This window comes from Pan troglodytes, chromosome 14, assembly GCF_028858775.2.
Source record: "Pan troglodytes isolate AG18354 chromosome 14, NHGRI_mPanTro3-v2.0_pri, whole genome shotgun sequence".
NCBI lineage: Eukaryota > Metazoa > Chordata > Mammalia > Primates > Hominidae > Pan > Pan troglodytes.
The window spans coordinates 30,370,278-30,395,535 of NC_072412.2; the positions used below are offsets into that span (position 1 = coordinate 30,370,278).

Consider the following 25,258-nt stretch of genomic DNA (forward strand, 5'->3'; position numbering starts at 1 on the left):
CATTGGTGCCAACAATATTAAGAGTTGAACTATTGATTACATTTTTTTTCCACAGCAGATAATACATTAGCAGGGAGGCAAAGTGATTACTGCTCGCTTCCACTTCACAGGTAGAACTACTGATGGGGGTGACGCGGTAAGGTGGGAGGGCATGAAGGCAGGGGACGCGGCCTAGGTCAGGAGGGACGCAGAGGAGAAAGGAAGAGGAGGGGTGGAGGCTGGTGGCTGGAGGGGGCAGAGGTCAGACGCCTCGAAGGAGGGCGCCGTAAGGGCAGAGCCGCGGCCACCTCTACCGCAGCCCGTCGGGCCGGACACCAGCCGCAGCCGCCAGCCCGGCAGACGCTGGAAGCGCGCACAGGGGTGCTCCCGCTCCCGGCCGCCAGAGGGCGCGGCCGGCGATGGCGCGGCGGCGACGGAGGGAGGAGGGGAACCGGCAGAGAAGGGTCAGCCGCGGCGGCAGGGCGGCGGCGGCAGCGGCGCAGCTCCGCTCCCCGCGCGTCTCCCTTCTCCGCGCCCAGGTAGGGCGCTCAGCCTCCGCCGCCAGGATGCGGCCGCCCGCCTGCTGGTGGCTGCTCGCGCCGCCGGCGCTGCTCGCGCTCCTCACCTGCTCCCTGGGTAAGTAGCGGGCGGCCAGGCGCGCAAGGGCGAGGCGTGGGGTTCGCGGACACAGTCGCCCGTGCCCCGGTCGGCGCGGGGAGGAAGGCGCAGGGCGGCCCAGCCCTGCCCCGCCGGCGCGCGCGTCCCGCCGTCCGGTCCCCGCCGCGCCGCGCCGTCAGCAGCGCCCTCTCGCGGCGCCCAGGTGGGACCCGGGCCCGGGACCCGAGGCGTGCCCGCTCGGCCCCTTTCGGTCTTGGGTCCCCGCTGCCGCCCCGGCCCCAGACTCGCGTCTCCCAGCCTCTGCCGCCCCAAACCGGCGGGCGACGGGGCGGCGAGGGCGCAGCACCCGCCCCCACAGGAAGCGCGCAGGAACTGTGCCACCGAAGAAACTTTGCAACAGCGCGAGTGGCGGCGGCGGCGGTCCCGCCCCCCTGCCTTCCGCCCGCGCTCCGCCGTCCTGCGCGCCCCGCGCCGGGCGGGAGGCTGGACGGGAGCCGGCGAGGCGGCCCTCGAGGCCCCGCGGCTCCTGTTCGACCCCCGGGGGCGAGGACGGCGGTCCCGGTGTCCGCGCGCCCCTCCGCAGGGCCTTCGGGACGTGCCCTGGCCCCTGAGGATAAGCGGTCAGCTCGGCGCCAGCCCTTCCCGGATTCCGACCCAGAGGAGGACAGGGGCGCCCGCTGGGCCTCCGCGGGAGCTGGCGCGGCGGGGAGGCTTGCTCCTGTCTCGGGTCTCCGCTGGGGACATCAGGGGACACGTCTGCGAGCAGTGCTTGCCCGGTCTCCTGCTGCTGTAATGCCCATTCTTTTTTATTTCCTTTCTCCTCGCAAGGGCATTTCCCCCCTTTATCTTAAAACGATGTGATAAAAGTTAAAAAAAAAAAAAAGGCAGCCTTGTAATTGACTTTCATGATGAGATTTGTTCAACTTTGAAAGCTTGAGCGAAAAATTATTTTTTTTCAGACAGAGTTTTTGTCATCTAACCCAGACTTGCTGGTGTGAAAAGGCAATGATTTCAGATTTTTTAGTAATGGCAGAACGGTGCAGTTTAGGAAAAGACGTAGCGTTATTGCGCACTGTTCTTGTTAGCCCACCGGAACCTTGACAGCCTGTTTTTATTTGTATTTAAGCTCTCCGAATAAGGATTAATTTGCTGCATTTGTGTACTTCTGGTATTTCTATAGGCGTTCAGTAAGTGTGGGAAAAGAGCAAGATTAGTTGGTAATTGTTTACATGCATGATTAATTAGGCAGCAGTGTAATTAAAAATATTAGGGCACCTCGGGCAGAGAAGGCTGTAGTTGGTCTTGGGGAGCGACTGAATTTGGCTGGAATCGGCTTCAGTGGAAGAAAGGCATTGCTGGGTGGCAGCCCTGGGAGAAAGGGAGGTTGGAGGTTTGGGAAAGCGACTGGGTGACTCCTGGCTGCATCAGTTGGCTTGTTGCCTGGATGTTTTGCAACTAACCAAATGGGTGGGTGGTAGCTGAAATTGGCATTCTATTTATAGCACTGCACTTTATAATGCTGTACTGGGGGTATAATATTTGTATATAATATATACAACATATGGGCTGAAATGCACATTTGTATTGCTGTGTCTATTTTTTATTACCCGCAGGGGAATATTTGCACTGTCCAAATTTGATAATACACTGAAGGACATTCAGAATGCACTAAGATGTCAACACATTTTTAGAGATGTCTATTAGCCTTGTGAAGTTGTCAGATAAGCACAATAAATAAGACATAAAATGCATTAAAAGGTCCCTGTGAGACATTTGGGCTTTGGGAACTGGCCTTCATGGGTTGGCACAGACAGGAGGCTGTATTCTTCGAGGTCTGAGGTGAATCATGAATACCTTTTATGGAGCTCTGCTTCGATTTAGGGGAAGGGCACCGACACGTATAAAGATGTCCCCACTTACGATGTTCTTGGAATCTTGCTGAAACAGAATGTGACAGGCGTTCTGTCACATGTGAACAACCTTGATAGTTTATAAATACCTTAAATATTCCCATATAAGATTGGCCTGACTATGTAGTTTAGTTTCCCCACAAACTAGAGCATATTTGTTTATGTTTTTAGAGAAAAGTCAATATAGAAAATTTCTTTTAAACCCACATGCATATACAGACACGGTTCACTGCAACTTTGGTTCTAAAGTCTGGCACCAGTTTCAGAATGAGAAGATTGAGTCAGGCCTCCAGGTTACCATTTGTTAGCTGTGTGGCTTTTAGTGGCTTTGAGCTTCAGTTTTCTCATAGGAACAGGGCGAATGGACTGGATAGAATACTAGCACTTTGCCACCTCTTACAGTTTTAACATACTGATCCCGTTGTAGCAGAGATTGACAGCCACCTGCGAAGTAACCCTTTAGCCCTTGTTTTCCTAACAAAACTAATATAATCTGGGTTGGGGGGAAGGGTGGAGGAATGATGGTGGGGTGGTGGCGGCAGCGGTGGCAGCAGCACTGTGAGACATTTCTCAGTGGCCTTTGCATATAGGGGCAGCTAGTGCTCTACAGAGATATCTTTAGAGATTGTTTGGTGGGGCTCCTGGTAAAGCTCATTCAAGGTGGCCGACTCAGCTGGGATGCAGGCCTTTTTGCTCTGTGTTATCCTCCTTCCCATTGCCTATTAAGTGGATCTGAGGGATGGAGCCATGGTGGCCATCTTGTGACCATGAGGTGACCTTGAAGATGGAAGCCAGTAGTAAGGATGGTAGAAGAGAAAGATAGAAGAAGCCTGGATGCCAGATGGATGTGGAGCATCATGTCAGCTCTGCATTTCCTGTTTGCAGACTTGTATTGCATGAGATTATATGCAGCCAAACCTAATCCTATTGCCAAACCTAATCCTAATTGATAGAAGAAGCTTATTCGAACCAATGATATTGATAAAATAATAGGTATTAGCTTTTATTTTTCACATCCCTGTCTGTCTCTTCCCTGTGTGAGCCAACTTTGTATTTCTTAGCACCTGCCAAAATTGGGGATGGTTTTTCATTCTGAGCCAGGTCTTGCCCAGATTCCTTTCATTGCAATGAGTCAGAAATTTTAGGACACCAAGAATCAGACCTAATTCCAGGTTGTTTTGTGTTTTTTGATTCTTAAAACCTTCTCTTTATTTCTTAAGCAGTATGCAGATATTACTGGCACAGATTTTAATCTTCTGGATGGATTCTTTGTCATCCAGGTAGTCCAGGACCCCCGAGTTGGCATGGCCCCCCAGGTCATGGACTTGACCCAGGGGAGTTTGCCAGTAGCCGACAGCTAAGCCAGTGGGAGGGAGGGAGAGCATCTGTTTCAAATAGCAGTGTGAATTCGAAGGAGGTGTTCTGACCCCTTTGGTAACTTCCTGGGGGACAAACATTGTGGGCTCGGTATTTGAGCACTTCCTTATAATTGGCTCTTTTGGAGCCAGGTCTTTTTTGTGTGTTTTACTAGACTCATTATGAAGCAAGCAAGCAAGCATAATTTTTAGGCATAAAGGTACTACTTAGAGAAAATTTGCAAATGTTCTGTTTTTTCTCTTGTAGCATTATGTGTGATCCATCTTTGGCTTTGCACAGATTACTTCTTAAGAACAATATATGGGAGTCCCCACAGGTTAATCTCATCTTTTCCATGATAAAGGAAAAGTTGTGAGTTTCAAGGGTTCATCAGACCTATTGAGGAAGTTCTTCCTTACTACCATGATTTCAAAGTTCTAGTCACTAAGCAACTCCCAAAGAAACCTGATTTAACGTAGGCGTTGACTTGAACTACTAGAAGAATGTCAATTTAAAAATAGTATTAAAAGGAAAAACTGCCCAAAGCCTCTCAGTTATTCAGAGTAATGTGGGTACCTACTGTGTGTCAGGCATCGTGATATTGCAGGAACAAGACAGATCTAGTCTGTCTCTACCCTTGGGGAGCTTGCAGCCCGAAAGGCAAGGTGATATTAAACAGTAATGACTACAGAATGAATTGTGTCTGTGCTAAATGCTGTGGAAGAGATGTTCAGGATGCTGTGAGAACATGCTGCAGGGAGACAGATGGCTTTTGCCTAGACTGGGGAGATGGATCTCAACAGGGAGCCATCTTGCACCCCAGGGAACATTTGTTGCTGTCTGGATACTTTTTGGTTATCCCAGGGGCTGGTTTGGCAGAGGGTGCTACTGACATCTAGAGTCAGGGGTGCTGCTGAACATCCTACAAAGGCACAGGACAGTTCCACCCCACCATCGAACAATTAATTATCGGATCCAAAATGCCAACAGTGGCAAGCTTGAGAAACTATGGGGTAAGGGTCAAGGAAGGCTTCCTAGAGGATGTGACGTTAGAGCTCAGACCCGAAAGGGAAGCAGAAATCAGGTAAGTGGGGGGCAGAGCTTGGTGGTGAAGGAGCCAAGTGGAGAAAGGACGGAGGACTGAAGGGCTGGCAAGATCATTAGGGGCCAGGTTGGGCAGGGCCTTGCAGATCAGGGGACATATTTTGGGGTCATCCTTAGAGCAGAGGGAAGTGTTTGAAGGGCTGTAGTGGGGCAGTATGTGATATGGCTGCCGTTTCCTGAAACTCACTCTGGCTGTCTGATGGAGCAGGAGTTGGAGGGGGCCATTGTGGATATGGGGAACTGTGAGGAGGCTGCTGGACACCGGTTGTGAGAGATGATTAATAATCTCTCAGACTCTGGGACTGATTGGGTTCAGTGTGCTGGGAGAAAGGGTGGGGGAAAGGATGAGTCATACATTTCAGTCACATCAACCATGGGTAGTAGTGCTGTTTACTAACTTGGGCACTGAAGGAGGAGGACCAGGTTTTTAAAAACAGTTTTATGTGGTTCAATGTACATAACATACGGTTTATTAAGTGTAATGAATTTTAAGTGTATAGTTCTATGGCATTAAGTACTTACACAATTTTTTGAAATGTACTTTGACTTTTAATTTTAGGGGGAGGTGAAGCTGAGTAAGTTCAGTTTTGGACAAGTTGAGTTCAAAATGCATGTGAGATGGCCAGGTACCATGTCAGGTGAGCAGTTAGATATTTGGGTCTGTAGAGGACAGGTCTGGCTGGAAGGTATTTTGGGGGGTCATTATATTAGGTGGCAATTTGAGTAGGTTTGTTTTTTTTTTTTTTTAAGAGTTGGGTGTCTGGTCGGGCATGGTGGCTCACACCTGTAATTTCAGCACTTTAGGAGGCCGACGCAGGCAGATCATTTGAGGTCAGGAGTTCAGGACCAGCCTGGCCAACAAGGTGAAACCCCGTCTCTACTAAAAATACAAAAAAATTACCCGCGCATGGTGGCGTGTGTTTGTAGTCCCAGCTACTTAGGAGGCTGAGGCAGGACAATCGCTTGAACCCAGGAGGCCGAGGTTGTAGTGAGCAAAGATTGCACCACTGCACTTCAGCCTGGGTGACAGAGCGAGACTCCGTCTAAAAGAAAAAAAAAGTTGGCGGGTCTGGCTATGTTGCCCAGGCTGGACCTGAACTCCTGGCCTCAAGTCATCTGTCTGCCTTAGCCTCCCAAGCAACTGGGACTACAGGAATGTTCCACTGCACTTGGCTGTTTTATGTTTGTTTGTTTTTAAGGAAGAGAGTCTTGATTAACAGAATAAATTCATTTAAGCATTTACTCAAAATGTGTATATACCAAAGATTTGGTAGAAGTTGGAGAGGAAAGCAGTCTTTATCTACATATATCTGCATGTTGTAAAGCTGAGGGTTTAGACAAAACAAAAATAAAAACCAAAACAAGTATAAGTATCATCAAATAAGAGTTGAATGTATCTTAAGTATAGCAGTGCCATTTCCTCCTAGGGATATGACTTATTGTCACTCCTAAAAGAATATTTTATGTAGCTGAAAAGATGATATATTTTAGTTTGCATCATTGCTTCCCGTAAGAAACTCAAGGCTCTTTACACATCACGTTAATGGCCTCAGCCCATTGTGAAAATAGCCCCACTCAGTTCCCTTGAGTTCCTGTCTAGTTGCCCTTCCCAGTGTGTGTCAGACTTCAGCACACATGAGAATCATCTGTGTGTCTTAAAGAAGCCCCTATTTGTTAAAATGCAGATTCCTGCGTTCCAGCTCCAGATTTTCTGATTCAGAAGATCTGAAATGAGACTTCCAGGTAAGTTTTCCGTGAAGCCAGGTGTGAGAACCCTGCCTGGGCCACCATAGGCCCGGATATAAACTAGGACTCTTACTGGGTGATTTCTGTGAACATCTGTGGAATATAAAGATGATCAAGCCCGGGCGCAGTGGCTCACGCCTGTAATCCCAGCACTTTGGGAGGCTGAGGTGGGCGGATCACGAGGTCAGGGGTTCGAGACCAGCCTGGTCAACATAGTGAAACCCTGTCTCTACTAAAAATGCAAAAAAAAAAAAAAAAAGTTAGCTGGGCATGGTGGCGGGTGCTTGTAATCCCAGCTACTCAAGAGGCTGAGGCAGGAGAATCGGAGGTTGCAGTGAGCCAAGATCATGCCATTGCACTCCAGCCCGGGCGACAGTGCGAGACTCCATCTCAGAAAACAAAAAAAAACAAAAGATGATCGGTGGTTGTTTTGCCTTAAAGTAAGGAGTTGTTCTGGAGAGAGCAAAGTGTGGCATTGAGGCCTACTCCTCAGTCAGGTCTTTTGTGTACTTGGGAAAGGAACTGGAAACACCAGAACTAAAACTATGAAGTCTGTCTCAGGCTCCAGGATCATTTGGCAAATTTTTAAATGCTGCTGAGGAGACCATAGTCCGTGGAGCATGAGTATCAAAAGTTAGAGCCGTGAGTTGTTAAAGCAAAGGTTTTTGGGCAATATACAAATAAGTTTCTAAAGGCTTAGAGCCTCTCAGATTGTGTGTACCATGGATTGAGTGGTACTGAAAGGGGTACTTACTTTATCTGTATGTCTGTTTATCCATCCACCTACCCATCTGCACACTAAGGGCGTACTTTTAAAGACCTACTTCTTGTAATTAATAAGATGCCCAAAAGTTAATCATAAATTATATTTTTATAAGTTAAGCCTGACAGTTAACTGTTCAATAGTACACTTGCAATTTAAAGGAATCGCGTAAACTGCTAATTTTTTTTGTTTGTTTGAATGTTTGCTGTGTTCCTCTTTGATGTGTTCTGTAGTAGGCTATGTGACCAGGGATTTTTCTGACCCTTCCTATGACTTAGGATATGGAACATGCTAGTGAGGGTGGGGTTTTAAATCTCACCCCCAAAACTGTTTTGAGTTGCAATTTTCTGGTTTGCATATCCTGAGTGATGGTTTTTAAACAAGATGCAAATCAAAGTATGAAATGATCTTTTCCCTCTTGAATATATATAGTTATTTTCTATTTTTCTCTTTTTTTTTTTCACTATCTACTGTGCTTCCTGTAAAATATATTTACTCTCTGGCCCATAGAATATGTTGGTCTCATCAAACTTTGTTGTCAAGTGAAGAAAAGCTAATATTCCAGTGTTTCCCATGACTTCTGTGATAAAACAGGAGAGGAGTTTCAGATGGAGCTAGATCATATCTGAGTCGATAGTAGGCTCAAAGCAGGAATATTGTGTCTGCATGCTTGCTGCCTCAGTGTGGTGGGAGGCTTGGCCTCCTTCCTCACTACTTCTCTCCACTGGCTGAATTGTCCTGGCATCTTTCCCAGCAGCAGATCTCTTTTCCTAAGAGTTTACTGTTTGGCACTTGAGCAAAAGGCTCAATAGGTTTTACCATAGGCCAGGTACTGTTTTGAACCTGAACATACATGAACTCACTTAATTCTTGTTCCATTTCTTCCCTCTACAGGGAGGGAAACAGAGGCTCAGAGAGGTTGCTTAACTATTAAGTGGCAGCGCCCGGATTTGAACCTAGGAGGTTTGAGTATACTTTGTCTTTGTACTTTGTACTCTGTACAAAGTACCTGCACCCTGTACTCTGTACACAGTACAAAGTACTCTGTACTTTGACCTTATGCTGTATGACTTCTCAGGCAGGGCCCCGGCCCGGGTCTCCTCTACTGCCACATCTTTCTGTTGTACAGTGCAGCTTTAAGGAGAGAGTTCTTTGAAAGGATTCATTAAACAGCTGCCTTCTCTCCTGCTTCTCCTCCCCATCTGGCCATTCCTTTTGTCTCCTTGGCAGTTTTGTCCTTAAATGTTGCAGTTCCCCTGAGCCGTCCTTGGCCTCACGAGCCTTGGCTTCCGTTCTGGTGCGCTGTGGAGACTCTAGTGCTGCAGCCGCTATCGCACGCACACCCCCGTGCTGGGCTCACCCCTGCACCCGGCTCTCCTGCCTGTCTGCACTTGCGTATCCTCAGGACGCTGGGTACCAAGTTGCCTTCCCTCACACGTGCTACCCTCCTTTATTCTAAGAAGCCCCAGGCCCTCCCTTCCCGTCTCACCACCCACCCGGGTGCTCTGTCTCAGAGCCTGCAGCTTCTGCTTCTTTAGTGGCCCCACCCCTCCCCTGCTCACTGCCACCTTAATTGAGGCCCTTATCGCTCTTTGCTTGACTCCAGTGGCCTTCCCACTGGCATGTTTGTGTCCTTTCTTGTCCTCCCACAGCCGTCCCACACACTGCCTCCAGAAAGCTGTCTTGGGCACGCATCTCAACAGGGCATTCCCTCCTTAAAACCTCAAACAACTGTTCCTGGCTCAGGAAAAACCTGACTCCCCAATACCGCCCCCTCCCATGATATGGCCCCTGGTACCTTCAGCCTCATTTCTAGCCCCAGCCACCCGTCCCCACAGGGGTTCCTGCCTGGGTCACCCCCTCCTCAGAGGGGTCCCTGCCCGGCCGGGTCACCCCCTCCCCTCAAGGGACCCTGCCTGGGTCACTCCCTCTTCTGAGGTATTTCTGCCACCAAGTGTGTTGACCCTGCCATTGGCCTGCCCTGTATAAAACCCAAGAGGGAGAGAATAAAATCCGATGCCCCTTAAAAAACGTATGGAGTGACAGGGCCTTCCATCCCATGGTTGGAGGTGCTGTCCCATGGTAGATGGAGCTGCTACCCAGCTTGTCTGCTACTGTGGGGACAGGGGACAGTGGATTTGTCCCAGTAGGGTGGAGAAAAGGCAGACTTTACCTCTGTCGCTGGGCTGCAGGGGTGTTTGTTTCTGTCCCTCTGCTACCATGGATTATCTTCAAAGTGGGTACTTGGAAACAAGTAAGTTGGCTATGCGCCATGCATCCTGGAGCTTAAGGCCCCCTGGAGGACCTGGAATTAATCCTGGAAAGCTCCACGGAGAGGCAGCTGCTGGAGGCTGGAGCCGGCTGGGTGACATGCTTTGTAAGTAGGTCACAGGAAAGAAAGTGAAGCCCCAAAGGCTTCCTCCCCCAGCGTGTTAGAAAAGAAGTGGCAGCCTGCATAGCCTGGAAGGAGCGCCTGAGCCATGTGTGCTTCCAAGACGGCTCTCTGTGAGCTTTGGCCTGGGTGGCAGAGCCACAGGTACCGGGTTTTATGCTCTCCTGGCTTTTGTTCAGGGCAGGCAACCACCTAGACACTTCCCAGACTGCCAGTCATTATCATTGTGGTCACCAGTATGGCCACAGCTATTGGCTGAGCTTTTTTATATATTCTGAGCTGATGCCAAAAGGTTTAGGCATTATCTCATTGGTTCCTGCCAGCGCCCTCTGAGGTGGAGTTATTTGGCAGCTTAGTGGTTTTCTTGTTTTTAGTGTTCCGTTTGGTTTCTATGATAGATGTTCCTGGGAAAGTTTGGGAAAACAAATTAAGAGAATTGGGACAAAATCAAGTTAGGAGGTAGAAGGCACAATCATCTTTCCTGCGTGGGAATGGGGGTCCCTTGCTCCCTCACAGGAACAGGGAAAGAGAGTTGATTAGTGCTGCTTAAATGTGTTGCAATTAATTACTCGCCAGTTTTCTTGCACTCCGGGGCTTAGGCTGGCCTATAAATCTTAGTCCCAGGTTAGTTGTAAAATCTTGATTTATCTCTCCGTCTAGATGTGCTAACACATTTGTTGGCTTGAATTATTTAAAGTTATCATGAAAAAGGTCTGATTTCTATTGCCTGCCCTGATTTGCACTTTAAATATAGTTCCCTGTTGCAGTTTACCAGAATTCATGTTGAAAATGGAAAAGGGGAAATTACTTTTAAACAGCAGTTTGGCATGTAAAAGCATGATTTACCCTGGAATATTTCTCCAACTGCACATTAAAGCACTAAGGCCAAATTTTCAACAATATTTTCCCTACTGAATCTGGAAATTAATATGAAGCAAACAGCAAACATTGAGCCTCAGGTAGCCACTCCTGTGTACCCCTTTGGTTGGGGCCAGGTTGGAGGGATCTTTCCCTCACTCCTCCTTTTCTTTGTCAGTCACCAGCCCAGACTCAAATTGCAGTATGCACTCATTAGCATTGTTGAAGGTGACAGGCAATTTCTTACCTCCCTTGCTAATTTTTCTCACTTTGCTCATCTCTTTGCACCATCTCTCTTTCATTTCCATGAAACCAGGATTTTTATGGATAAGAATTCTGTAAATGGTTAGTTATTTTAAGATTGGATTTATTAGTGGTATAGCATATTCAGTGCCTTCACAATATATTTGGTTCCTTTTTATTTTTATTTTTATTTTTTTAAGAGGCAGGGTCTCTGTCACCCAGGCTGGAGTGAAGTGGCGTGATCATAGTTTACTGCGGCCTGGAACTTTTGGATACAAGGAGTCCTCCCACCTCAGCCTCCCAAGTAGCTGGGACTACAGGTGTGCACTAGCAAGCCTGGCTAAGCATTAATTTTTTCTTTTTTTTTTTTTGGAGAGATGGGGTCCCACCATCTTGCCCTTTTGACCTCAAGCGATCCTCCTGCCTCAGCCTCCCGAAGTGCTAGAATTACAGGCACGTGCCACCACGTCCGGCCACGTTTGGTTCCTTGATGATTTCTTTTGATTTATTTAGATTACACAAATGTAAAGATAAAACCAACTGGCAGCTGGGCATGGTGGTTCATGCCTGTAATCTCAGCACTTTGGGAGGCCGAGGTGGGTGGATCACCTGAGGTCAGGAGTTTGAGACTAGCCTGGCCAACATGGCAAAACCCCATCTCTACTAAAAATACAAAAATTAGCTGGGCATGGTGGCACGCGCCTGTAACCACAGCTACTCGGAGGCTAAGGTAGGAGAGAATCGCTTGAACCTGGCAGGTGGAGGTTGCGTTGAGTTGAGATAGTGCCACTGCACTCCACTCTGGGCAACAGAGTGAGACCTGTCTCAAAACATAACAAAAAACAACTGGAATTTTTTCTAAGGATTATCTTGTTTTATGATTTGCTCCTACAACTGAAAGTAACTCTGATGCATTTTGTATGTCATTGTTTTAAATATTATAATTTGTATCTATCATGGGAAAAAGGTATTTTAAATTTCACAGCAGAGTGATGAGAAATGACAGACTTTTTTGGTTTGGGTTTTTTTTTTTTAAAGGGATATTTTAACTCTAGGTCTATATTTTTGGACAGAGCTAGAATCTAGTTTAACTTAGCTCAGTTAAGCTTTGTCTGGCTAAAGGAATGGTGTGTTGATTACGACAAGCAGAATTTATGGAATTTATTTGACGTATTGGCAATATCTTTCCTGTATGTAATTCCTACTTTAAACAGTTACATCATCAAATATTAGCTGCTTACTCACAAAAGGTGATACATTAGTAATTTTCAGAACCAGTACCAAATAAAGATACCTTCCCTGCACTATATTCTACATTCTAAGGGCTAGGGACTTTTGTGTTCACATGCACTTTGTTGTCATATAGCTGTCTGGCCTCGCAAAAAAGTGAGGTAAAAGCAAACACTGTTATTAGATGATGCTACTAGACCTGTTACATTAAGAAAATTATCTTATTTGATTAAAGAGGAAATTGTAACCCCAGAGATATTTGACTGTCCTGTTTGAAATTTGGAATTAATTTGGGAGGGGTAGATGGAATTTTTTTTTTTTTTTTTTGAGACAGAGTCTCGCTCTTGTCCAGGCTGGAGTACAGTGGCACGATTATAGCTCACTGCAAACTTGGACTCCTGGGCTCAAAGGATCCTCCCACCTTGTCTTCCTAACTAGCTGGGATGACAGGCATGCTCTAGCATAACTGGCTTTTTTTTTTTTTTTTTTTTTTTTTTTTAAGACGGAGTCTTGCTCTGTCGCCCAGGCTGGAGTGCAGTGGCATGATCTTGGCTCACTGCAAGCCCTGTCTCCTGGGTTCAAGCGATTCTCCTGCCTCAGCCTCCCGAGTAGCTGGGACTATAGACATCTGCCACCATGCCTGGCTAATTTTTGTATTTTTAGTAGAGATGGGGTTTCACTGTTTTGGCCAAGCTGGTCTCAAATTCCTGACCTCGTGATCCGCCCACCTCGGCCTCCCAAAGTGCTGGGATTACAGGCGTGGGCCACTGGGCCCGGCCGCATGTCTGGCTAATTTTGTAGAGACAGGGCCTCCCTATATTGCCCAGGCTGGTTTCAAGCTCCTGGCTTCAAGGGGTCCTCCTGCCTTGGCCTCCCGAAGTGCTGGGATTACACAGATGTGAGCCACCACGCTCAGTGGGAGATGGATTTTTGAATCAAAGTCATGAGTTAGTTTGACCACAGTTTTTATATCTTGCAAGTTCTCAGAATATTCTATTTTCTGGAATTCTGTGGTGCTAAGATATGTTAACATGTTGCAACCTCTCTGTGTGATATTCCTTAAGTAATTCTGTTTTTGATATCATCTTCAGGGTTTTAAATGTGCATATTAGCTTAGAGGTAAATAAAATAAAGCCAAAAAATTAAGTACCCAGAAGCAGAATTTAAATGACTTTGCAGTTAAATCTCTCCTTTCTTCTTAGAACTTGAAGAAATGATTGGGCTTTGTGTGTGTGTGTGTGCGCGCACGCGCGTGTGTGTGTATGTGTGTGTAAAGTGAGAAAATGCATTAGATCCTGGTGAAATTAAAGGTGAGGGGCACTAAACGTCTTTGTTCTACTGGGTTGGTGCTGCCCGGTATAGAGAGCAGGCGGTCCTTGTGTGATGTGACTCTAGGGTCCCCCATAGTGAAGACTTTCACTCATTCATTTATTAAGTAAATATTTATTGAGTTCCTTCTATGTGCTAGCTGTGCTTTTGGTAGACATTTGTGGAGACAAATGGTAGATAAAACTGTATTCCTGGTGGGGTGGTGGCTCAGGCCTGTAATCCTAGCACTTTGGGGTGCCCAGGTGGGCGGCTTGCCTGAGCCCAGGAATTTGAGGCCAGCCTGAGTAACATGTTGAAACCTTGTCTCCACAAAAAACACAAAAATTAGCTGGGCATGGTGGCACATGCCTGTAGTCCCAGCTACTCGGGAGGCTGAGGTGGGAGGATCATGAGCCCAGGAATGAAGGTTGCAGTGAGCTGAGATTGTGCCATTGCAGTCTAGCCTGGGCAACAGAGTGAGACCCCATCTCAAAAAACAAAAACAAAACAACACCCCCCACCCCACCCCCCCGTCAAAACCCACTATAACTATATTCCTGCCCTTGTGGAGCTTATAATCAGCTGACATGTAAGATAAGTGATAAACAAATATATATGTCAGTTGGTGATAAGTGCTCTGGAGAAGAGTAAAGCAGAGTGAGGTGGATAAGGAGGGTGTGGAATTGGGGATTTATTATTTTACATGAGGTGGTCTTGGGGAGGCCTTGTATAATGTCTACTGTTATCTAAATTGTTCACATAGAGGTTCACATGGCTTACATTTCAGTTTCACCCTGCCTTTTGAAATGTCATTCTGGAAATGGAAACGATGAAACCATGTTAGTCATTTGCTTCTTAGTGTGAAGATGTTTTAGATTTCTTTCTTTTGAGCAAATGTTAATGCAGGATTTGAGGCAATGGATGTCTGGGGGTGGGGATGGGGAGGGATTAGAAGGGATCCAAATGGATGAAGTCGTCTCCTGCTTCTGATTAAGGTCTCCTCTGCCACCCAGGGAGCCCCTCTGCTGACACTCCTTGTACATTATTGTTCCATGGTGTCACTTCTCCCACCCTTTTAGTACATCACTGCCCTATGGCATTGCCTTTTACTCCTGGGAGTGCTAATTGGAGAAAGTGAACTCTGCAATGCTTTCCTCTTAGCTGTTGGGGAGAAATGTACTGTAAAATGAAGGGTACTATTTTTTGTTCCGTTAAGCTTCCTGTTTGGCTTGTCATTTTGCTTTATATTTTCAGAGTGTTACTGTCATGTTGTTGTTATTATTTTTAATGCAGAGCCTAAATGTGGCTCTAGGGATATCTTCGTCTGTGATGGCTCTGACTCCAAACATTCATTCATTCTAAATGGAGAATGATTTGAATTCCCCTCACTCTCCCGGCCCCATTGCCTTAGTAGGGTTCTGTTAGGGTTTAGTAGGGTTCTGTGCTTGCTGGTAGCAGTATCTGCATCACACTTCTAACCTTGCAGCCCTTAGGAAAAAGCTTGCTCCAAATTTAGCTCTGTTGCCTGCCAGGCTCTGGCAGTGATTTTGAGGGTGAGAATTTGTACTTCTTCCTCCTGAATTCTCAGGAATTCCCCTTTGCTTAAAAAGGCACCAGACTTAAGGTTTCTAAGAAATAGTATTTTGTACACATCTATTTTATAGTTTATGTCTATAGACACAAATGGCATACACAGATTTGAATTTGTCTGATGTACTGTTTCTTTTGCTTGGTAGCCTAAGCGTGTTGGCTTCGTGTTGATGAATAATTTTAGGTCTGAGATGAAGAAAGCCAGTAATACAAGTTTGCAGCAATGCAGCTGCTTAAAAATGAGCAAAATATGTCTTGTTAAAGTATCTTTTTTTATTATAAGCAAAACTGTTGGATGTGAGAATTAACCTGAATTGCTAATTCTAAGGTAGAAATATTTCTTTTTTTTTTTTTTTTCCAGTTTTTGGTTTGGCTTCTGAAGATACAAAGGAAGAGGTCAAGCAGTCTCAGGTACTAATCCCAATGATCAAATCTTTTCCTCCCTTCTAAGATTCGTTTGTATTTTCTCTAATAGGAATAGTAATCATTTCATTCTTCAATTGTTATTTTTATTGTCACATGAATTCATATAATGTGGTCAACATGGATTTTGAATCCCTAACGCTACCTATAGATAGACTTGCTTTTTAAAAATCCTTTAATATTTAAGGCTGATCCACTTGGTTTTAAAGTTATTTTGAGAAAAAAGGTGTTTTGACATAGAGTTGGACATTTTAATAGTCTTGCTTGGATACCATAGTTTTCCCCAGTCTTACCAAATACCTTTTTTTATTTCTTTTTTGCGACGGAGTTTCACTCTGTCGCCCAGGCTGGAGTGCAGTGGCATGATCTCAGATCACTGCAACCTCTGCCTCCTGGGTTCAAGCGATTCTCCTGTCTCAGCCTCCCCAGTAGCTGGGAATACAGGCATGCGCCACCATGCCCGGCTAATTTTTGCATTTTTAGTAGAGACGGGGTTTCATCATGTTGCCCAGGCTGATCTCAAATTCCTGACCTCAAGTGATCTACCCACCTCAGCCTCCCAAAGTGCTGGGATTACAGGCATGAGCCACCGCACCCAGCCCAGTCTTACCAAATATCTTAACCTTGGGTTTAATTTTCTCAGTCTGCGAAAGGATTTTACTATGTCACAGGTGTCACAGAAACCTGATTAGTCTCTCCTTGAAGGTGGCAATGTGTGAGAGGGCATGCTGGGGCCTGGGCAGGAGACCCAAAGGTGACTATGCTACCAGAGAGTCAGAACCAGAAAGCTAGGCCAGGAGACTCGCAGAGAGCAGGCAGTACTTATCCCAATCTCAGAGCTGCTGCTTTTAAATCATTGGTTGTAGTCAGGGAATGTCTCTAAATGTTTACTAGTTGGGCTTTGCACTAGATCAGTTTAGCATGTAAAAAAGAGAAACAGTAGTTTAAAATATCAGTTGTTTTTGTCATATTAAAGCTCAGTTGACTATTTTTACCCCACAATTGGTGTAAAAGCATTTTTTTAATAGAATGTTTCTTTTATCAACAGGGTGTTTATTATCTGTTTTAACTGTACTATGAGATTCTTACACAGGGGAAATGATAATACTAATTTCTTATGATTTTAAGACCTTTTATGATTAATAAAGCATTTCACACATTTAATTTAATCTTCTTAATGATCCTGTTATTTGTTAAAGCAAATATACCCATTTACAACAGAGAAAACTTAGCGTCAGGGAAGTTATGTGATTTGACCAAGGTCACATGATTTTTTTTTTTTTTCTTTTCAACTTGTGTTTTAGGTCAAGGGGTACATGTGCAGGTTTGTTACATGGGTAGATTGCATGTCATAGGGGTTTGATGGGTAGATTATTTTGTCACCTAGGTAAGAAGCATAGTACCCAATAGGTAGTTTTTCAATCCTTGCTCTCCTCCCACCCGCCACTCTCAAATAGACCCCAGTGTCTATTGTTCCCTTATTTGTGTCCATGTGTACACTGTGTTTAGCTCCCACTTATAAGCGAGAACTTGTGGGTTTTCATTTTCTGTTTCTGCATTAATTGGGTTAGGCTAACGGCCTCCAGCTCCATCCATGTTGCTGCAAAGGCCATGTTCTCATTCTTTTTTATGGCTGTGTAGTATTCCATGGTGTATCCATACCACATTTTCTTTATCCAGTCTACTGCTGATGGGCATCTAGGTTGATTCCATGTCTTTGCTATTGTGAATAGTGCTGTGATGAACATATGTGTGCATGTGTCTTTATGGCAGAACAATTTATATTCCTTTGGGTATATACCCAGTAATGAAATTGCTGAGTTGAATGGTAGTTCTATTTTATGTTGTGTGAAAAATCTCTTTCTGCAGTGGCTGAACTAATTTACATTCTCACCAGCCATATGTAAGTGTTCCCTTTTCTCTGCAACCTTGCCAGCATCTGTTATTTTTTGACTTTTTAATAGTAATAGCCATTCTGACTAGTGCGAGATGGTATTTCATTGTGGTTTTGATTTACATTTCCCTAATGATTAGTGATGTTGAGCATTTTTTTCATATGCTTGTCGGCTGCATGTATGTCTTCTTTTGAGAAGTGTCTGTTCACGTTCTTTACCCATTTTTTAAATGGGGTTGTTTTTTGCTTGTTGATTAGCTTACATTCCTTATAGATTCTGGATATTAGCCCTTTGTCAGGTGCATAGTTTGCAAATATTTTCTCCCATTCTGTAGGTTATCTGTTTACTCTGTTGATAATTTCTTTTGCTGTGGAGAAGCTCTTTCATTTAATTAGGCCCACTGGTCAAATTTTGTTGTTTTGCAGTTGCTTTTGTAGTCTTTATGAAGTCTTTGCACAGACCAATGCCAAGATGGTATTTCCTATGTTTTCTTGTAGGGCTTTTATAGTTTTAGGTTTTACATGTAAGTCTTTAATTCATCTTGAGTTGATTTTTGTGTGTGGCGTAAGGAAGGGGTCCAGTGTCAGTCTTCTGTATATGGCTAGCCAATTATCCCAGCACCATTTATTGAATAGTGAGTCCTTTCCCCATTGCTTGTTTTTGTCAAAGATCAGATGGTTGTAGGTGTGTGGCTTTATTTCTGGGTTCTCTAACCTGTTCCATTGGTCTATGTGTCTGTTTCTGTAGCAGTACCATGCTGTTTGGTTACTGTAGCCTTGAAGTATAGTTTGAAGTCAGGTAATATGATGCCTCCAGCTTTGTTTCTTTGGCTTAGGATTGCTTTGGCTACTTGGGCTCTTTTTGTTTCCAAATGAATTTTAGAATTTTTTTTCTAATTCTATGAAAAATGTCATTGGTAATTTGATAGAAATAACATTGAATCTGTAAATTGCTTTGGGCAATATGGCCATTTTAACAATATTTATTCTTCCTATTCATGAACAAGGAATGTTTTTCCATTTGTTTTGTTGTCTCTGATTTTTTTCAGCAGTGTTTTGTAATGCTCACAGAGATCTTTTACTTCCCTGGTTAGCTGTATTCCTAGGTGTTTTATTCTTTTTGTGGCTACTTTTTTTTTTTTTTTGAGATGGAGTCTCACTCTTATCACCCAGGCTGGCATGCAGTGGCGTGATCTCAGCTCACTACAACCTCCGCCTCCTGGATTCAAGCGATTCTCCTGCCTCAGCCTCCCGAGTAGCTGGGATTATAGGCGCCTGCCACCGCATCTGACTAATTTCTGTATTTTTAGTAGAGACGGGGTTTCACTATGTTGCTCAGGCTGGTCTCAAACTCCTGACCGCAAGTGATCCACCTGCCTCAGCCTCCCAAAGTGCTGGGATTACAGATGTGAGCCACCACGCCGGGCCTTTTTGTGAATGGGATTGCTTTCTTAATTTGCTGTCGGCGTGGATGTTATTTGTGTATGGAAATGCTACTGATTTTTGCACATTGATTTTGTATCCTGAAACTTTTCTGAAGATTATTAGATCTTTTCTAGGTATAGTATCTTACTGTCTGTGAAGAGAGACACTTTGACTTCCTCTTTTCCTGTTTGGATGCCTTTATTTCTTTATCTTCTCTGTTTGCTCTGGCTAGACTTCGAATACTATATTGAATAGGAGTGGTGAGAGTGGGCATCCTTGTCTTGTTCCTGTTTTCAAGGGGAAAGCTTCCAGCTTTTACCCATTCTGTATGATGTCAGCTATGGGTTTGTCATAGACGGCTTTTATTATTTTGAGGTGTGTACCTTTGATGCCTAATTTGTTGATAGTTTTTAACATGAAAGGATGCTGAATTTTATCAGAAGCCTTTTTTTTTTTTTTTGCTTCTATTCAGGTGATCATGTGGTTTTTGAAAAAGCCCTGGACAGATAGATTCATAGCCAAATTCTACCAGATGTGTAAAGCGCTGGTTCCAGTCCTAGTGAAACTCTTCCAAAAAATTGAGGAAGAGGGACTGCTCCCTAACTCATTCTGTGAGGCCCGTATCATTCTGATACCAAAACCTGGCAGAGACACAACAAAAAAAGAAAATGTCAGGCCAATATCCCTGATGAACATAGATGTAAAAATCTTCAACAAAAACGCTAGCAAACCAAATTCAGCAGCACATCAAAAGCTAATCATCGTAAGCAAATCAATAAATGCGATTCATCACCTAAACACATGATTATTAAAAAGTAAAGTTAGAATCCAAATTTTCTGAATCCTTGAATATTTCTCACTTTACTGTTTTATATTACACAGCCCTGTGCATTATGATGTGTGTATTTGGCAATAATGAGGATCATTTGTGACACATTTAAAGTGCTACCTAATCCTGTGGTAGCACTCAAAGTCCTTGTGACTTTGAGCTCTGAATGACAGGCATAAGGTTAACACTGGTCACGAGAACCAAAGTGTTGGAAGTTCATCTCTTCTCCACCACTAGCCAGTTGTGGGGCTTAGTGAACCTCGCTGTGCTCAGCCTCCTCATCTGTAAGATGGGGTAGTAGGACCTACCTCACAGGGCTGTTTTGAAGATTAAGTGTGCCTGTTTATAGCTTAGAACAATGCGAGGTCCTGTTTAAACGTTTACCTGATAAGACAACAACAAATCCTATAAGCAGCCTTTTAAGAGGTTGCATAAGCCATCTTTCCTACCTGAACAAATCAAAGTAAAGAGGAACTGCTTTTGTCTGTTACATTTGTTTTATGGAGGTAGTTGACTTCATATGAAGTAGTTGATGATAATGATGAAAAAAGGGTAGGTGCCAATATTATTGAGCATTTGCTTTGTGCAGACCCTGTGCTCAGCATTTTACTATCTTGTTCAACCTACAACACAATCCTGTGAAGTGGGTCTTGTCATTATTATTCCTATTCCAGTTGAAACAGGCCTGAGCTAGTTGGTGGTGCAGGCAGAATTAGAGCCCAGGGCCGACTGAGTGTAATCATGAACACATCTCATTATTTTATTCAGAATCTCTAGGGCAGTGGTGGGTAGTTGTGACTGGGTGGAAGATTCCATTTTACTTCTCTTCCCTTTAAAAGATTCCATATAAAATTCTTTCGAGGGTGTCATATCTTCTTTTAATGAAGGACTTATAAACTAAGCATTACATGTATGGATTGCAAGTGTTGTTCAAATCTTTTGTGACTTAAAAAATAAAACCTGTGTCAAAGGGTGACTTTAATGTGCCTTTTCCTGGCTAGCATAGGAGCTGTCTGTGGGGTAGAGATGAATGGCAAATCTCTTTCATATCTGAATAGCAATTCAGTTGACTTACAAGACCTTGACAGTGAGCACACTTTGATTGATATTGATAGCGTAAGAAACATGTGGCAGCAGAAATAATAAAACAAACCATGTGTTTCCTTCATCTTAGGAAGAACTAAGTCTTTTCACAAGGGAAGCTGGAGACAGAATTTTAATTGTTCTGTTAATTTAGTCTAATTTTCTTTCTCACAGGGGAAATTAGTCAAGACCATTTTGGTTCCATCTCAATTCACCTTATTCAACTGTTTCTTGCATATTTGATTTTTACAGTTTACAAATTGAACCCCTTGAAATGGCTAATCATTTCCTAGCTATTGTGTCAGTCAACAGAGCTGCTGTGTTTAATAGCAAAGAGAAAGATGTATCATTTTCATTGCTATTCTTTGATTTCACAAAGGTAGCTATCTGATGGAAAGTCCAGTTGGTTTTTCAGCTTCATTTGCTTAGTCTAGAACTGTAGCATTCTGGATATTTTTCATCTTTTAACTTGTTGATGAAGGTGACTTTTGCTTTCTATATTATTTTTTAGCTCACTCTCAAAATCTATTCACATCTAATGATGTGTATTTTTTAAAGCATGCTTCCCGAGGAAGGCTGGACAGGCATTATCATGGCGGTGTGAGGAAGAGCATTGGGACAGAGTTAGGAGACCTGGTTTGTAATTCTGGTTCTGTGGCCAGAATGACTGCTGGACCTTGGGAAAATGATTTATCTTTTCCGAGCCTCTGTTATCTCATTTGCAAAAGGGGAGTATTGGGTTGAATCATCTCCAATGCTGTTTTTAGATCTAACAATTCTATTTTTCCAGGAGCCTCAGCTGGCAGCCAAAGCTGTGGCATCCAGAAGGCAGCTTGGCCTGGGGCAGGTGGTGGGTTGCCAGTGGAGACAAATGGCTCCTCTGGAGCTGAGGCTGGCCCCTTCCCTGAGGGCAGGTTGTCTTCCTGGTCAAGAGTGGCATTTAGAGTAAGTCTGCACATGCTGACTTACGGTGATAACCTGGCTTTGGTTCAGCGCATTCAGGGAACTGGATTGAGCTTTCCAGTCTTTTTTAGTAATTTCTTCCAGATCTACCTGTTTCATCAGGATTAAGTTAGGTGTCACTTGATCCATCCTGAGAGTTAACAAATCAGCATATAACTATAGGTTCTCCTCTACTCAGTGGCATTTCTAGTCTCGAGACAAAGATAATTTCAGAATATGCCACTAAAGGTAGTCGCTCCCCTGTGTTTAGCTCTCTCTTCCCCGAGTGTTGTCATGGTCCCTTTGGTATTCTTAGAGGATGCATCTCTGTGGATACGTCTCTTGGCTTTTAAGCCGCTCCCAATTTTGTTGGTAAGGGCTCACGACCACATTTCTTGTTGCAGTCTGTGAAGAAAATTGAAGGATATTTGCCACCGTCCCATTGTCATAATTATAGCATATGACTGTTGAAAGCAAGAAAGGGCAATTAGGGAGAAAATTCCTTCTTAGTCTGCAGAGAAGACAATGAAAATGGCACATTTAGCTGCTGACACTTTGCACTTTGCCAGATAAATCTTTTGAGAGTTCCTCCGTTGATTTACACAGAGTCGAGGTCAGGTATTTCTGTGCCCACATCCAGATTTCTGTGTCTGGAGCTCTCCAGCTCTTAAGGTGCCCCTTCTGTGCTCCTGATTTTTTTTTTTTTTTTTTTTTTTTTTTGATATGGAGTCTTGCTCTGTTGCCCAGGCTGGAATGCAGTGGCACGATCTCGGCTCACTGCAACCTCCGCCTCCTGGGTTCAAGCGATTCTCCTGCCTTAGCCTCCTGATTAGCTGGGACTACAGGCGCCTGCCATCATGCCCGGCTAACTTTTGTATTTTTAGTAGGGATGGGGTTTTCCGTATTGGCCAGGCTGGTCTTGAACTCCTGACCTTGTGATCCACCTGCCTCGACCTCCCAAAGTGCTGGGGTTACAGGTATGAGCCACCACACCCGGCCTCTGTGCTCCTGAATTCTGGTGACCACCATAGGCTGGCCTCTGAGGCCCTGTGCAGGCCCCTAGGACTACTCCTCAGGTTGGAGAGAACATTGTGGTAACATTCTTGAAGACAGCATGACTGCACCCAAAAGATGATAAAGTGCAATAATTAGTAGAACTTATCTTCATGAGGAGCACCCTGCCAGGTTCGAGACTCCTCTGATATGTTGCTAATGCTTTATGGTTTACTGGGCTTTAAAAATGGACCCTCCTGAGAATATCATGAACCAGTTAAACATTCACTGCATCTTACACAATAGGAAAGAGCTTCAGCTCAATCGACTTGCCCAAGATCACATGAGAAGGGCACAGCCCCAACTAAGAAGTCTGTCATGATACAGAAGTACATCATTGCTCCGTGGTCCCTTAGGTTTCGGTCTCATTTCTTTAGGGACGCGTTTCCAAGCTCCCTTTTTCAAATCTTCCTCCCATGTGCTGATACATACCATGCACCGTGCATGTTTACTCAGTGTACTGCTGACTTTGTTATGTACTGAGATTCATCTTTTTCTCTTTCATTTAAAATACAGGATTTGGAGAAAAGTGGTATATCAAGGAAAAATGACATAGGTAAGTAATGATTTTTTTTTACCTAAGAGTGTGTACTTAGGTATATTTTGTATGAATTATATTTCCATGAAGTGATTTTTTTCTGATTTTATTTATGGGGTAAATATTGTTGTTCAAATATTCTGTCTTTGGCCCAGCCTAACGTTTGCTCTCCTGAAGATGTGGGGCGAACACCTCTCAGATGGGCATGTTGGCATGTGGTGGATTTATGTTTACTCAGTGAGATATGTTGGATTTAATTCCCTCTGGCATCATTCATTGAGCTTCCAGTAAGGATAAAGCACCATGCCTGGTGGGCTCTCTGGGGGAATGCAGAGGGGAAGGAGACATGGTCCCTGTTATTAAGGACCCACATGATGTGGGAGAACAGAACAAGCTGTGACATTAGCGCAGGCCGTCCGGGAGCAGGCTGTCCACTTGCTGACCTGCAGACACCTCCATGCCTTTCAGGAGTCAGCTCACCGGTCACGTCTGCCAAACTTGTCCCGAGCATCCTGGCCTGGAAGCCGTTACCCCTTCCTTTGTAAGGCATCATACTTCTATCATTGCCCATTCCTTATTTGTACTCCTTTTGAAACACCCTCTCCGCCATAGTTTGTAAGTATCTTCAGAAATGTGACCAGGAGTTAGACTTTAAAAAAAAATTAATGGGAAGCATGCCCAGTGTGTAAGGCCACACCTCTGTGTGTAGGGGTGAGTTTGTCCTTGAAGGGTGTGAATTTTGTCAATGTCTTTCCTCCCAGGGTAGGAGGAATGACCCAAGTCTGGAACACAATCAGCCAGGACCTGGACACCAGTAGCAGTGGAACCTCACAGGAAGCCTATGGTGTCAGGGGGTATGCGGTCCATGGGAGAAGTCTCCCTTCAGACACAGGGGGTTGGCTCACCTCCAGTTTCATGATGGATAAGCCTGGGTTCCAGGAAACAAGAAGGGAACAATATTCTCTTCTTGCTTCCTCTCCACTATTTTCCATGGAGACCTGGAAGGCGAGCTCTAGATAAGAGGGAAAAGGATAAAGGAAAGTGTTCCTTTCTAGGCCTTCCCTTCCTGGGCCTGGGTTCTGAGGGGTGCAGAAGTTCAGGAGAGACCCCCACCCCTGGGTGGAAGTGGGAGGATGACCTGTCTTGGGCACGCATATCTAGGGCCCACAGGGGAGTGTTTTGGGGTCTGCGAGCAGCTGTATTTAAGGAACCACGTCAATTTGTTGCTTTTTCTTTGTATTATAACACCCTGTATGGTTTAGCCACGCCTTTCCATGTGGAGATTTTCTTCCCTGCTACCAACTCTGTGGCTTTGAGCATTTATTTGTAGTTTATGGGAGCAGATGAGTCTCTGTTTATTAAATGAATTAATGATGCAAGTCTGGAACATGGGCTTGAAACTACAAAGGGGAAGTTACCTTGGACAAGTAAATTTATATTCTTGCAATTGCACATGGCAAGTCGAGTGATACCTAAGTTGGTATCAGTTCATCTGAAAAAGACCCAGGGGACTTCGTTGTCACAATCTTTGTGTGAGCCTACAAGACCAGGAGGCTACTAAAGATCCTGGGCAGTTGCAGTGACAACAGTAGATTCAGGGCACCGAGAGCATGGCTCACAGTCAGAGCTGGGAGATAGCCTCCATGCACGGGATGCTGTTTCTCCTTCAGCTTGCTGCCTAATTGATAGATTCACTAGTATATGATTATTCTCACCAAGTAAACATAATTGGAGTGGCCCGCTTTGTGTGTGTGTGTTTGTGGGTGTGTGTGTATGCATGCATATTTTTTCCTCAGCTTTAAATCATAAGGCTGCTTGTTACAGCTTATATCAGAAGTACATCGTATTGGTTTTTCATCAGAAAAGCACCAGCATGATGAAACCCATTTTTCTAGATAATTTCTGACCAGGAAGATGAGCACTTTACAGTACAGTGCTTGGCCCATGGTAGGTGCTCAGCAACTGAAGACATAG

The 25,258-nt window shown here is 44.6% G+C and overlaps 1 protein-coding gene across 3 annotated transcripts in view; it reads left to right on the forward strand.

The window, feature by feature from the left end:
* The first annotated feature begins 271 nt into the window (after positions 1-271).
* Positions 272-25,258, forward strand: part of B3GLCT (beta 3-glucosyltransferase) — a 125,547-nt gene continuing 100,560 nt past the window's right edge. The window contains exons 1-3 of one of the 3 annotated variants that reach the window (XM_509616.9): positions 272-615; positions 15,459-15,508; positions 23,263-23,302. In XM_509616.9, the coding sequence (XP_509616.5) occupies positions 399-615; positions 15,459-15,508; positions 23,263-23,302 (307 nt within the window). In that variant the 5' untranslated portion in view covers positions 272-398. Of the gene's footprint in view, positions 616-15,458; positions 15,509-23,262; positions 23,303-24,050; positions 24,139-25,258 lie in introns of those variants that run through there. The other 2 variants (XM_054665170.2, XM_054665172.2) reach the window with 2 other exon arrangements.